This window comes from Typopeltis vanoorti, chromosome 3 (genome assembly GCF_054136105.1).
Source record: "Typopeltis vanoorti isolate ZY-2024b chromosome 3, IOZ_Tvanoo_1.0, whole genome shotgun sequence".
NCBI lineage: Eukaryota > Metazoa > Arthropoda > Arachnida > Uropygi > Thelyphonidae > Typopeltis > Typopeltis vanoorti.
Genome location: NC_143551.1, coordinates 14,657,756 through 14,670,263, shown reverse-complemented (window position 1 = coordinate 14,670,263; position 12,508 = coordinate 14,657,756). Strand labels below are relative to the sequence as shown.

The following is a 12,508-nucleotide window of genomic DNA, read 5'->3' as shown; positions in this document are numbered from 1 at the left end:
AGCATTCTACATGTCCGCAAGGAGATGTGTTTTGAGTCATAAGCATCTATATACCAACTGCCCCAGTTCTGAAAATAGTTCAGGCGCAAACTTTATTTGCTTACACTTGAATAAAGGATTAAACCAAGAATATAATTTCTTGGTATCTTTAATTTATAGTACAACCAAGGGAAAAAACTTCCAACGCATTCTCTAATTTACTGTATAGGAATAAATGAGGGTTTTTATCTCATTCTTCCGATGTAATAGAGCCTGTTATTGTCACGTAAATTGGCTTTTTATAAACCTCGCCTGAACAATGGCAGCGTGGCCATTCCATCGCCATCTATTATGATGTGTCGATGAGTTATGAATTTTGCAAGGAAATATCTGGAGATTTAGGAAGAAAAAAACTAAATCTTTTCACCTGCATATGAGATCAGATAGTTCGTCTTCAGCTGAAAGCATATAAAAGCTCTTAATGTCCTAGACTGGATTCTAGTTCCGGTCTTTTCAAACAAAAGACCTCGTATCGGATGCAATAAGTAGGTACCGAGGCTTTTTATATTTTTTTATGTCAATCCCGCAAATGAGCAGTCACAAAACCTATAACAACAACGCTATGTGTGTGGGTGGGTGGCGGGGGAAGGGACAAGTAGTAAGAATGAAAGAAGGCATCTGATAATGCGTTTTTTTTGAAGAGATGGGGTTGTATTCGTTGGGGAAGACTGTTCTAAAGAATAGAGGCAGAACGAATAAAAGGGAAAGATGAGAAGTTGGTTCGGTAAGTGTGATACTGAATCATGTATGGTTATTGAGTAGTGGCTGCTTGTGCTCTTACGTGATTAGAGGATAGCGTAGGAAAGGTGATGGTGGCCAGTCTGTAGAGCAACATAAAAGTAGCTATAAAAAGGCATAATGCAGAAACAGAGCATTTACGAGAATGCGATGGAAGAAGTCGGATCCATCTATTAAGCAGACTGCCACTTCGGACGTGTGAATACAAACTTCCATACTGTGTTTCAATATTTAAGCAATAAAATATACGCAAGAATTTTAGCACCAAAAGAACAAACCAAGTTGTATTACCTGTAGAAAGTACAGTTAATTCAACTGTCTGCGAATAAAAAGAACATTCCTAAAGAAGCAAGGGCAGCTTTGCGGTGCATTTTGTATCACAGTTGAGTTCAAACACCTCAGGGAATTTTCTGTCACCCAGAAAGACTCTCAACTTGGAACTAAACTTTCTTTGATGTCTCGTGCGCATTTTACACAATTTATTTACTTTTTTTAAATGTTAACTTAGAAGAGGGAGTGAGAAGCAGAATTACTTCCTTTTCTTACAATTCAAACACGCTCAGAATTTTCTATTTAGTCGGAAAGGCTTGAAACGTGGAATTCTGATTACTCCACTCCCGACCACCACCAAGCTTGGTATCATTTTGGAATAAAACCAATTTTAAATAATATTGCCCTGAGGGTGCATGTTAGGGAAGTTGGTTTTCGTACAGTTAGGCGTTGAAGTGTTCAATACCTTCGAATATTTGCTGGCACGATCCCAACGAAGATGGACGTTCAAAGTTATAGCTTTTTTTTTTAACTATTAAGGCTGTTCGAGCGAACATAAAAAAAAGAGCAAGAATAAGAAATAGCATTGTGACAATTCGTTTTAAAACAAATGAAATACCGATATGTCAAATAAAACACCTAATAAAGACGCTCTAAAATTATTAATTTAAGCTTCTCGTCAAAGGCTTTTAAACATCATTAACCACGAGACACACACGATCCCTTTTTTTCTTCTTTCCACTGTGACTGGATCTTCCTATTCATTCCGGATGGAATACAAAGCACAAACGCTCGTGTCGCCTGTTTTGAAAATGCCAAACTCCAACACGACAACTAAACTCAATGAACTGAGGTGTCGACTATCGTGGTGTTCTCAGCGTTCCAGAAAAATGCCACACGGCGTATGCAGCACAAGTTCTAAGAAACACGATCTCTGGAGAATAAATGCACGCAATTAATTAGCCTTTATAAATAATTATAATTTGTAATTAATATTTCCAACCTCATCTTTGATTCCACGCGCGTTTCACAAAAAAGAGAAGTGGCTTTTTGTATGATAGAATCTCTTTCTGTTTCTCATTGTATTTCCTGTATTAAATCCATCCTCCGTCCAGAAAGAAACCGAACTTTTCGGTTTCTTTTTACAAAAATATACAACGACCTGTTGTATCTTTTTTGTAAAAAAGATACAGCAGGTGAAATTAGACAAGTTGACCGACGACCAAAAAATTTATCGAAATGAACACTGCAAGGACCTCGTTAAAACCGCTCGTAAGGACTCAAACTCCCTTGAAACGATCGTTGCTGGTGACGACACGTGGTGTTTTGAGTATTAGTCCGAAACAAAGCGCCAGAGTGCTGAGCGGAGACCACCAGAAGAGGGGCATCCGAAAAAAAAAGTCGCTTGGAGAAGTCAAAAGCAAAGACAATGCTGATTTGTTTCTACGATTCAAAGGGCATTATCCACAAAGAATTCGTTGCGCCTGGCCAAACGGTCAATGGTGAGTTTTATCTCGAAGTTTTGAAGCGATTGATAGCGAAAATTCATCGAGTACGGCATGAATATCGTGACGACCGACAGTTCTTCAAAACACAGTCACTCTTGGCACTATAACTCGGCTTCTAATGAAACAAATGTCATAAACAGTTGACACAACACTAATGAAGGTTGCCGTTTTCGACAGCAGAAAGATACAACAGGTGGCGCCACTAGTTTCTTCTATTTTCGAAAAGATCGGTTTCTTTTTTTGGACAGAGGGTGTATGTATGAAATCTCTACTTACCAAATGTAGAACAACAAACGAATAACAAGCGGCATCTCGTTTCATGGATTTTGTCCGTCTTGAGTATTTTCTGAGAAATTTAGATAAATTCATAAGCTGTGTTAGCTATTGTAATCCAAACGTAATATTGCAATAGAATGTTTTCTCTTTTCAGTTTCTGAAAAAGAAGTTAGGCAATGGTAAGTTCGGCTTTTATATTTAACATCTTAACATTAATATTTAATGTTTACATAACTGATTAATATTTTTATAAATTCAAACTTTTTAAAGTGATCATGGTATTTCGTACGGTTAACAAAAATGCAATGATCGCTTTAGCAAGTTAATATGATTAAAATAGGCAAAATTAGGGCATTGAAAGACAAGATTATATTTATAAATATTTGTAAAACTTCTCTATGACTGAATGTTAAATCAATACCTCTACATATGATTATTCATCCACATAAGTTTCAGTTTTTTACCACGAACATTGAAAGATATAAATTTCGTTTTGTTATCACTAAGTTTCTTATCTATAAATACTGAGTACCCTTCCTGTTCTTAGATACATATCTAACAGCATGAATTACACGATCAACTATAGCCTAATCACGTGCAGGTTCATGAGCCCAGTCATGATAACTCGCCATTTAAGCAACATTGTGTGCTTAAATGGTGTGTGCGTTCCCTGCTAACATGAGTCGCTAACGCAAAGAGCTTGTCTTCATTTAAAAACATCGTTTCCGTACTAGATCATTTTTATAATGCCACGAAACGTTCAGGAATAAATTTATCCAGTGAAGTATTCCCAAATAACACTCCGGTATGCGGAACTGTGCAGCGTTTTCTAGAAACTGTCCGTGTAGATGGCAGAAAGATTACACGCACGTGAATGTTTTTAATAGACGTAAGAAAGCTAATTCATGTTTCTTGGAGTAAGGGAGACATTTAGAGCCGAATCTGCAAAAACGGCATAAAAAAAGTACGTTCCATGCACATATCTGACATATATAATGTGATAGTATTAATATACAAGATTATATATGTAAATATATATCTTCTGTTTAAATAATAAAGATAATAATAATAAAAATAATAATAACGATAAAGTTTAAAAAATATAGATCTTCTGTTTAAAACTACTTATAGAAAAAAAGAAGTGAATTTAATTTGGAAACTCACCTTTTGTTTATAGATTACGAAAAAGCATTTGACAAAGTAGAAAGATATATACTGTTTGATATATTACGAAGAATAAATATACCTAATATTTTACTTCATGCAATATTGAATATATACAAAGATAATGAAATAAAAATAAAAATAAATGAAAAGTTGTCTGAAAAAAATCTATAAACCAAGGAGTGAGACAGGGATGCCCTCTGTCTCCATCACTTTTCAATATTTGCATTAATGAAATATTAATACAGTGGAACACCTTAAACAATCAAGGTATAGAAATTTACCGGAATAACAAAATAAATACGTTATTATTATCAGATGATCGGGTAATAATATCAGATAAGGAAGACAGTTTACAAAGAGCAATATATAATTTAAACATTATAGTACAACAGTTTGGAATGAAAATTTCCACAGATAAAACTAAAACAATGGCATTTTGTGGACAAATTCCAGTTAGAATCAAAATAGTTATTAATAATAAAATAATAGAACAGATAAATACTTCCAGTTATTTTGGATGTGAAATATCATATGAAGGAGAAAAGGACATAAAATTAAAAACTTCGATTTTGTTTACAGATTGAGTGTTCTATTTGTAATAGAACACTCAATCCAAATATAGTACAAAAAGTTTTAAAAGAGGTATACCGTGAGTAGACATATCGATACAAAATTAATAACGGAAAACTCACGTACAAAGATTATTTAATAGGATAATTTTCGCCTGTGTGTCACAGGCATCTTCAGTACATTTTAAGCTCAAATTAAACAATAACTGACAATTCCAAAAAGCGCCACCTGAGTAGCTGGTGTAAGATAACTAAAAAGGTCAATAAATTAAAAAAAATGTATACAATAAAAAGTTAGGAAAGATTAGCTGATTTATAAAATACTCTCTTCCATAAAGGGGATAGACGTAAGCCGTCGGATCTGTTTAAGTTAGGAGAATGAAGTAGAGTTTCACATGTTTCTTTATAAAGGCGTTCCATGAGGAACCGACTTTTGTGAAGAACTCTTGTCTTTCTCCAATGAACTCTGTGTCTAGTGAAAATGGCATGTTCTGCAAGTCCAGACTGTTCAGGTTTAAAGTATTCAATATAAGATTGGTGTTCTTCTAGTTTCACATGTTTCTTTATAAAGAAACATGTGAAACTCTACTTCATTCTCCTAACTTAAACAGATCCGACGGTTTACGTCTATCCCCTTTATGGGAGATAGTATTTTATAAATCAGCTAATCTTTCCTAACTTTTTATTGTATACATTTTTTATTTTTAAAGGAAATTTATTGACCTTTTTAGTTATCTTACACCAGCTACTTAGGTGGCGCTTTTTGGAATCGTCAGTTATTGTTTAATTTGAGCTTAAAATGTACTGAAGATGCCTGTGACACACAGGCGAAAATTATCCTATTAAATAATCTTTGTACGTGAGTTTTCCGTTATTAATTTTGTATCGATAGTACAAAAAAGAAACACGCTTGAAAATATACAATACTTTAGCAATGTCCACATTATTATATGGCAGTGAAATTTGGGCAATAAACAAACAAGATAAACAAAGAATAAAAACAAGTGAAATGAGATTTATGAGAAGAACTGCAAAATACACATGATTAGATCAAAAAAGGAACGAGGACATTTTAAAAGAACTAAAAACAAAACCAATAGAATAAAAACTAAACAATTATAAACAAAAATGGATAGAACGTGTAAACCGAATGGCCAACAGCCGATATCCTAAACAAATAATAAAATAATATAAACCAACTGGAAAGAGAAGGCAGGGTAGACCTCAAAAAAAGGATATTGGATGGATAATGAGACCGGAACAGACCAATATGGTCTATATCCGTAATTAGTGTTATGATGATGATGATATATGTAAATATTAGTATCATGTGTCTATATGGATTCCACTACATATGATTAAAAACTATTACGACAGTTAAATTAAATAAACTAATTCTTTTTTTTTCCCTATCAGATATTTAATTAACATCCACTTCAACAGTATTCGGGTTAATTTGTTCTACCATATGCTCGACCGGATTCATTTGTTCTCGAATGTAATCTACTAATCAATGCACAAAATTTGATTTCGAGTTCCGAGGCTACTTTGAAACTTCATTTATCACGTGTCTCGATTACATAAAATTTTCCCAAGCGAACTTTGCTAGCACGCTTGCACAACTTGGATTATCGAAAGCGTTCTCAAAGTCAAGAACAGCAAGAAGAGTTATATTTGACGTGAAAGATTGATGGAATCAACTCGCCAATGCGCGCTCTTGCTGGTGACGGGAAAAGGATTCTCAATCGAAACCACCGGAGTATCGATTGAATCGGTCGCTGGGTCTTCCAAACGTTATAACTTCGTCTGCCTTTTTCTCTTTACTTCGCCCAGTCATTTGTCACCTAAGGACGAAAGTTGATCCCATTACAGGAAGACAATGGACCGTCTCCGAGTGGCACGTCTTTTATTAGAGACAGCTGGACAGGAAAATGTGTTTTGTGTGACAAAGAACCTAGAGAGACAGCGTGTCTTCTATCAAGTAAAGTTCAAAGGTCCCGAAGGAGGCGGATGCAAACGAAGACGTAATACTAGTTCTGTAAAGGCATGAAAAATCCATCACGTGATTTCGCTATTGACACTTTTGTTTTGTTCTTCATGTCCACATAACGTATGATGAACATTTCTTTGAAAGCCTAACCTAACACAACTTCTACTTTTTTAGGTACAAAGGATTCCTCAAAGATTGTCCAAATGGTCTTCTCACCGAGCAGGTAGGTGGCGATGTTGTCGTGAATAATTTATACACAAGTTCGCGTACACATGTAGATAATACCATAATCTAGTAAGAGGCTGCCGGTTGGCATGGTAACAGCGTTATAAAACCAGATCGTAACCTATTCAATCAAAACGCGAAGCCGCGCAAGCAAATTGAAAATTTTAGCTAACGGAAAACGTCTTCTTAATCCATTTTTTAAATATTTTTTTCTTTAACAGGGGTTTCTTCGTATCTACAAACAGTTTTTCCCACAAGGAGATCCCTCAAAATTTGCATCTTTGGTCTTCAGGGTTTTTGATGAGAATAAAGTAAGTACTATTACAAAATAAGTTATGAGAATGTCTGATGATATTACGTAGCAAAAGTTGCATTCACTGGCTGTTGAAGTAAACCAAATCGAACACCTACTTAAGATGGAAAACACTATTTCATCTTTCACTGAAGACGCCCAATCTCGTCTGAACATATTTATAGAAATCACAAGCAGTTGCCATTACATTTGCTGAAATAGCCGTTGCTTAGCAACCGAAAGATTATAAAGTAAATGCTTTGCTTCTCCACTCTTCTTCTTTGGAATTATTACAAAGTGGCGATGCCTTTTTCAACACTTTATTGGGTTTCCTTAGAGAAAGTTTTCGTCACGGTTTTTATTTCTGAGGTCTCTATAAAAAGGAAGAACTTAAAATACTGTTGCCAGTTCAATACAGCTTCAAGATTTTTTTGCTTTTTTTTTAATTTTCATTCCTGAAAGTCACCTTCAGGTTTTCTTTGAATGAATGAGATCCCTTAGAGATTGAATACTCTACGATTTCTTTTGAACATACTCGGTGATCTTTGATCTTTAGTTAATGAGAAACGGATCAAAGCCGTATTCTTTCTTGCGGGAAATGCGAGAAGCCGGAAAAGTTCTTTGCATGACAATAAACCAAAACTAAATTGTTGAAGTATTCCTCTGCCTTTTAATCTGGGATTTATCACTACAAGACTAGAGATAAGCGAATGAATAATGAAGTCACATTTAATTCTGCAGACAACAACATTCATCTGTGCTTGACGTGTCCATTGTTTTAAAAATTCCATTTCAGTAATTTAAACATGTCTGGCGTGCTCCCCTGAAAAGCCTTGATTCATTTATACCTTGTGCGCACTATCAGCGAAGGCCTGAAAAATCGAGATTGACTACGCATCTCTCTAAAAGGCATTATTTATGTTTCGTCCTTTGTTCAAAAGCGATAGAACATACTGATATTAAGAGATATTACAAACTATGGTGATAGGATACACGACTGCCTATCATTACCAAAATATGGTTTATAAAATCATGTACTTGGACGTAACAGGTTAGTGTCTAATAAAAAGGGAAAAAAGGATGAGATGCAAATAACTGTTCATTCATGGATTTCGAAGATGAAAAAGCATTAACATTGTTTTCATTTGTCCCGTATGTTGACACAGGATACTGATAGAACAAGCTTTTATCCACGCGATCAGCGTGGATAAAAGTTTGTAAGCCGCATAACAATTATGGTTGTCTTCTGATCACAGTTCTCGACTTCGCTAACCATTGTCCCCACTTAGAGTAATAATAATAGAGTATAGATTTAAACGCCCTTTCGTGGGTGGCCGTTCACAAAAATATAGCAAGAATGAAGAGTGAGATACTCAGTTCGAGGCACTGTTATCACACTATTGGTCATCAGGAGGAGCAGTTGCAAGAAATATTGCAAAAAAAGATGAGTTTCTTGCATCATGATTTACTATCAGATAGCAGATCGTGAGCAGTTTTTTTGAATAGCCAGCACATGAATCACAAAGAAGTGTATCGTAAAATGTTAAAGTACGTCACGCTTGGCATCACCTTAAGTCAGCTGATTTATTGATAAACGCTTGTTCACTTTATGCCTTGAGGGGCCAGCATCTGAAAAACAAATGATAACTTATTCGACATTGTTTCTCATTCATAACATTCTTTGGATTTTTCTATTTTACCACCTCCGCTACGGAGGCTCTTGGAGTTTATTATTTAGAGTATGATGATACAACGGCTGTGAGGCCCTTTTTACAGGGAAGTAGGCACCATATCAATCCTCTCCCCCCCCCTAATTTCACCCGGGCTCGGGACTGGCATAATTGACGAATCAGTCCGGGTACACACACACATTATAGTTTCCTGACTGTAACCCGTATGTGTTCGCGGGACAGATTTGCCTGTTCTGGTGGACGAAAAATCCGGCTCTTGGAGTAATTAAGGTCTATAATACAGTTGGCTTCTACCATGTCATACTGTGTTGCTCAAGAAAACCAATTGCGATAGTTGCTTCTGGCAAAATCGAATTTCTTTCTTCGTACCTAAGAAACTAAGTAGATATGCTAGTTTGTTTTGGCTGGTAATTTTATTACGATTTTGTGTTTGAAAGGCATAAAATATCTTAAACTCTCTGCATTTCTATTTAATGCAGATTATTTGCACAAATGCACAAAGGGACAAATCCATTCCGAGCGAATGGACCTTGTATAAATTATTGTATTTAAGATGTACACTTGTATATACCAATATAATTCAGTTTTGGCAAAAGGACTCGAACTGGAAGAATTAAATTTTGCGCTTAAGATCTATATTAAAAAAAAAACTGTCGAAGAGTTTCAATTTTGGTGTCAGCCATATTGAGTTTTTGTTTCTTTGGACATGCTACGTGATTGTCAACTCTATAAAAGGTTGAAGCAGACAATAAAAGTTATCCTATATGATATAAATGAAATTTGAAAAAAAAAATGTTCATATCAACAAAGTGATCAATTTTAATTCTTTTTCTTCAGGATGGCACAATAGAATTTGAAGAATTCATCCGAGCCCTCTCAGTCACGTCAAGAGGAAGTCTAGAGGAAAAACTTGTTTGTAAGTAATAAATAAACTCAAAACATGAGTGTAAGTGGTATGAATGAGAAAGAAAGAAAGAAAGAAGAGAAAACACTGTATACTGTATTCGTATAAGTTTTGTGAACTATTGCTAGTAGCTCTTCTTTCTTTACAGGGGCGTTCAAACTATACGACGTCGATAACGATGGATACATCACCAGGGAAGAAATGTATAACATAGTGGATGCCATATACGAGATGCTGGTAAGTATCGGGTTTCGTTAGCTGTATTGCTGGGAATTAGGGTACAGAAAATAATAGGAAAAGAAGGTACAAATATTGTAAAATTAGAACACGATGAACACCAGGTGGCGCTCTGTGTGCACTTAATCGTTCTGCATTCTGAAACAGACATGTCTGTTTCATGCAGAATGAATCACGTGTCCTTTTGGTGGCATAAGATTTAAATTAATTTTTTTTTGCAACTTCGGTGTACATTGTGTATTTTGGTGAATTCAAAGGATAGATGACTTAGGTAGCTCTTCTACCTAAGTCATCTATCCGTTAAGGAATTAATAGTATTTCCTCATTTCTTCATTTATTCCACTGTTTTCCATAAATAAACTCTGAACATTCTAACCTCGTTAATAATAAATTTAATAAACCTCAAAGTTAAATAAAACTTGAGCATGCTCATAAATATCAAATGAAATATGCAAATGTCTCCCTTTATGGAGTGTCCTTGATTATTTTTTCTTGCAGGGTACCCAAGAAAAGACCCAAGAGGAGGAAGATGATCCAAGGAAGCGTGTAGACAGGATTTTTGAGCAGCTAGATAAGGTATACGTTATTCATCGAGTGACTCAAGTCGATCGCGCATTAAGGGAATGAGGGATTGAAAAGGGTGCGCCAAAGAATTCTTTTAAATCTCTAAGGGATGCTGTAGTACTCCGTACATTTCATGGCTTCCGTTTTCTCCTATTGTATTAGGATCCACTACTAGCAGACCGAATTTTAATATTCAAAGTATTCTCAGATCATTCTCTTTTCTCGATAGAAAACAAATCGTGTTCGATCCTCTAAAGGACGAATTACTAAAATGTTTTTAAACGCACGAGGAAATCCAGGTAAATGGTCGAGTGCGTGTTTTTTGCACCCGTTTGGCTTGCGGGTAGCTTAAAATCTACGTGATATAAATTCCATCAACTGACGATATGTTTTGACTAACGTATTCTTCAATTTCTTTCAAAAAAAACTTAGCATAACGCTTATTCTACTGATGACAAATCCAACACTCCAGTACTAACTTTAATCACCACATTTGGGTCAGTATAATCTTGCAATAGGAGTTAATCTGTCAAATATAGATGCATAAAAAAAATAGTGAATAGAGAGAGATGCATGATTCCACAGAATATATAGTGCTTCATACCGTAATACCTCATCAATACAGACGAACCAGCTAGAGAACACACACAGGGCATAAAATGAGCTCACTTCGCGGATTTATTTGCTTTAACGAAACCAACAGTTACAACAACCACCACTTCTAATGTTCAGGTGTCGGCTGCTTTTGGAACATGGTGTAATTAAGATTACCAAAAAAAAGGACCTGCTAATAACAGTGAATAATATTTAATTTGATGACTGATTATTTAAAAAAAAATATTATTTTTCTACATGTTGTTAACTGTATAACAATCAAATATCAGTTTTAAGAAAAAACAGACGGTGTGTGTGTGTGTGTGTGTGTGTGTGTGTGTGTGTGTGTGTGTGTGTGTGTGTGTGTGTGTGTCGACTTAAGAGAGGAAATGTAATGTTAAATGTACTGAGGAAATGTTTGGTAACCCATCGGCAAGATTTCAGCAACAATGCCTAAACCTAAATGCTTAACTGATTAGTCTAGCCTGTGATGTACGTCATATCCATCTTTAAACATTAACTTGGTTTGGTGACGTAAATGGTATGCTTTTTTCTGAGCTCAGTTTAACGTGCTATTCTAAAGAAGTCATGAGAGAGAAAGAGAAGAGTGGTGGGGGAAGTAGCGATAAGGCGATTTTTTTTTTATTAATTAAACAAAATGCAATATTTGGATAAAGCATACAGCTAGCACTGCGTGTATCCAGTTTTTTTTAATTCTTTTTTTACATTTTCGAATTGGAAAGCTTCTAATTAATTATTCACGAGATAGTATTCTTCGGAATCGAAGACAGTTTTTATTAAATCTGTGGCTTCGTTAGCAAAGCTAAAAGACCAGAAAAAAATACTCAAAGTAATTGTTTTAAGAGTAGCGAAAAAAAAAAATAAAAACTTGTTACTGAATACAGATATCAAAAATAATTGAATAGAAGCTAAAATGGTGATATCTAATTATACAATAATTAATAATTCTATAATTAATCTGAACGTTGAATGGCCAAGACATCTGACGTTGTATTTTTCTCCCACAGAATCAAGACAATAAACTGTCGCTAGAAGAATTCAAAGAAGGCTCTCGACAGGATCCTAAGATTGTTCAGGCACTCACGCTTTATGCCCCTTAATCGCCTTCTTCATGGAACCCAAGGATGGGGTGAAAAGGGGGGTGGCTATTAAGTCGGATCTGTTTTTTATATATTGTCCCATAGTTACTTATCAGTCAGCCAATCGCTGAGTGATTCTCCAACTGCCTCATGCACTTCCTGCCTTCTGCACACCCCCTTCTGTACATTACAGACTGAACCTCATCACTAGTGGAGCCATCAAGCGTCCATTCCTTGAAACATTCCAATATTTGTTTGTTCTGTAATCTGAATTTCTTATTCTTGAGAAAGTAAAGATTTCTCTACAATCTTGAGTGTTTATTATTATTATTATTGTTTATTTA

General features: G+C 35.2%; 1 protein-coding gene across 1 annotated transcript in view; it reads left to right on the top strand.

The window, feature by feature from the left end:
* Positions 1–12,240, top strand: part of LOC150107936 (frequenin-2-like) — a 74,725-nt gene extending 62,485 nt beyond the window's left edge. Inside the window, exons 2-8 of the mRNA XM_090415463.1 lie at positions 2,986–3,010; positions 6,732–6,780; positions 7,004–7,093; positions 9,603–9,681; positions 9,818–9,906; positions 10,405–10,482; positions 12,093–12,240. Coding sequence (XP_090271589.1) covers positions 2,986–3,010; positions 6,732–6,780; positions 7,004–7,093; positions 9,603–9,681; positions 9,818–9,906; positions 10,405–10,482; positions 12,093–12,185 — 503 coding nt within the window. The 3' untranslated portion in view covers positions 12,186–12,240. The remainder of the gene's footprint in view (positions 1–2,985; positions 3,011–6,731; positions 6,781–7,003; positions 7,094–9,602; positions 9,682–9,817; positions 9,907–10,404; positions 10,483–12,092) is intronic.
* The last annotated feature ends 268 nt before the right edge of the window (positions 12,241–12,508 follow it).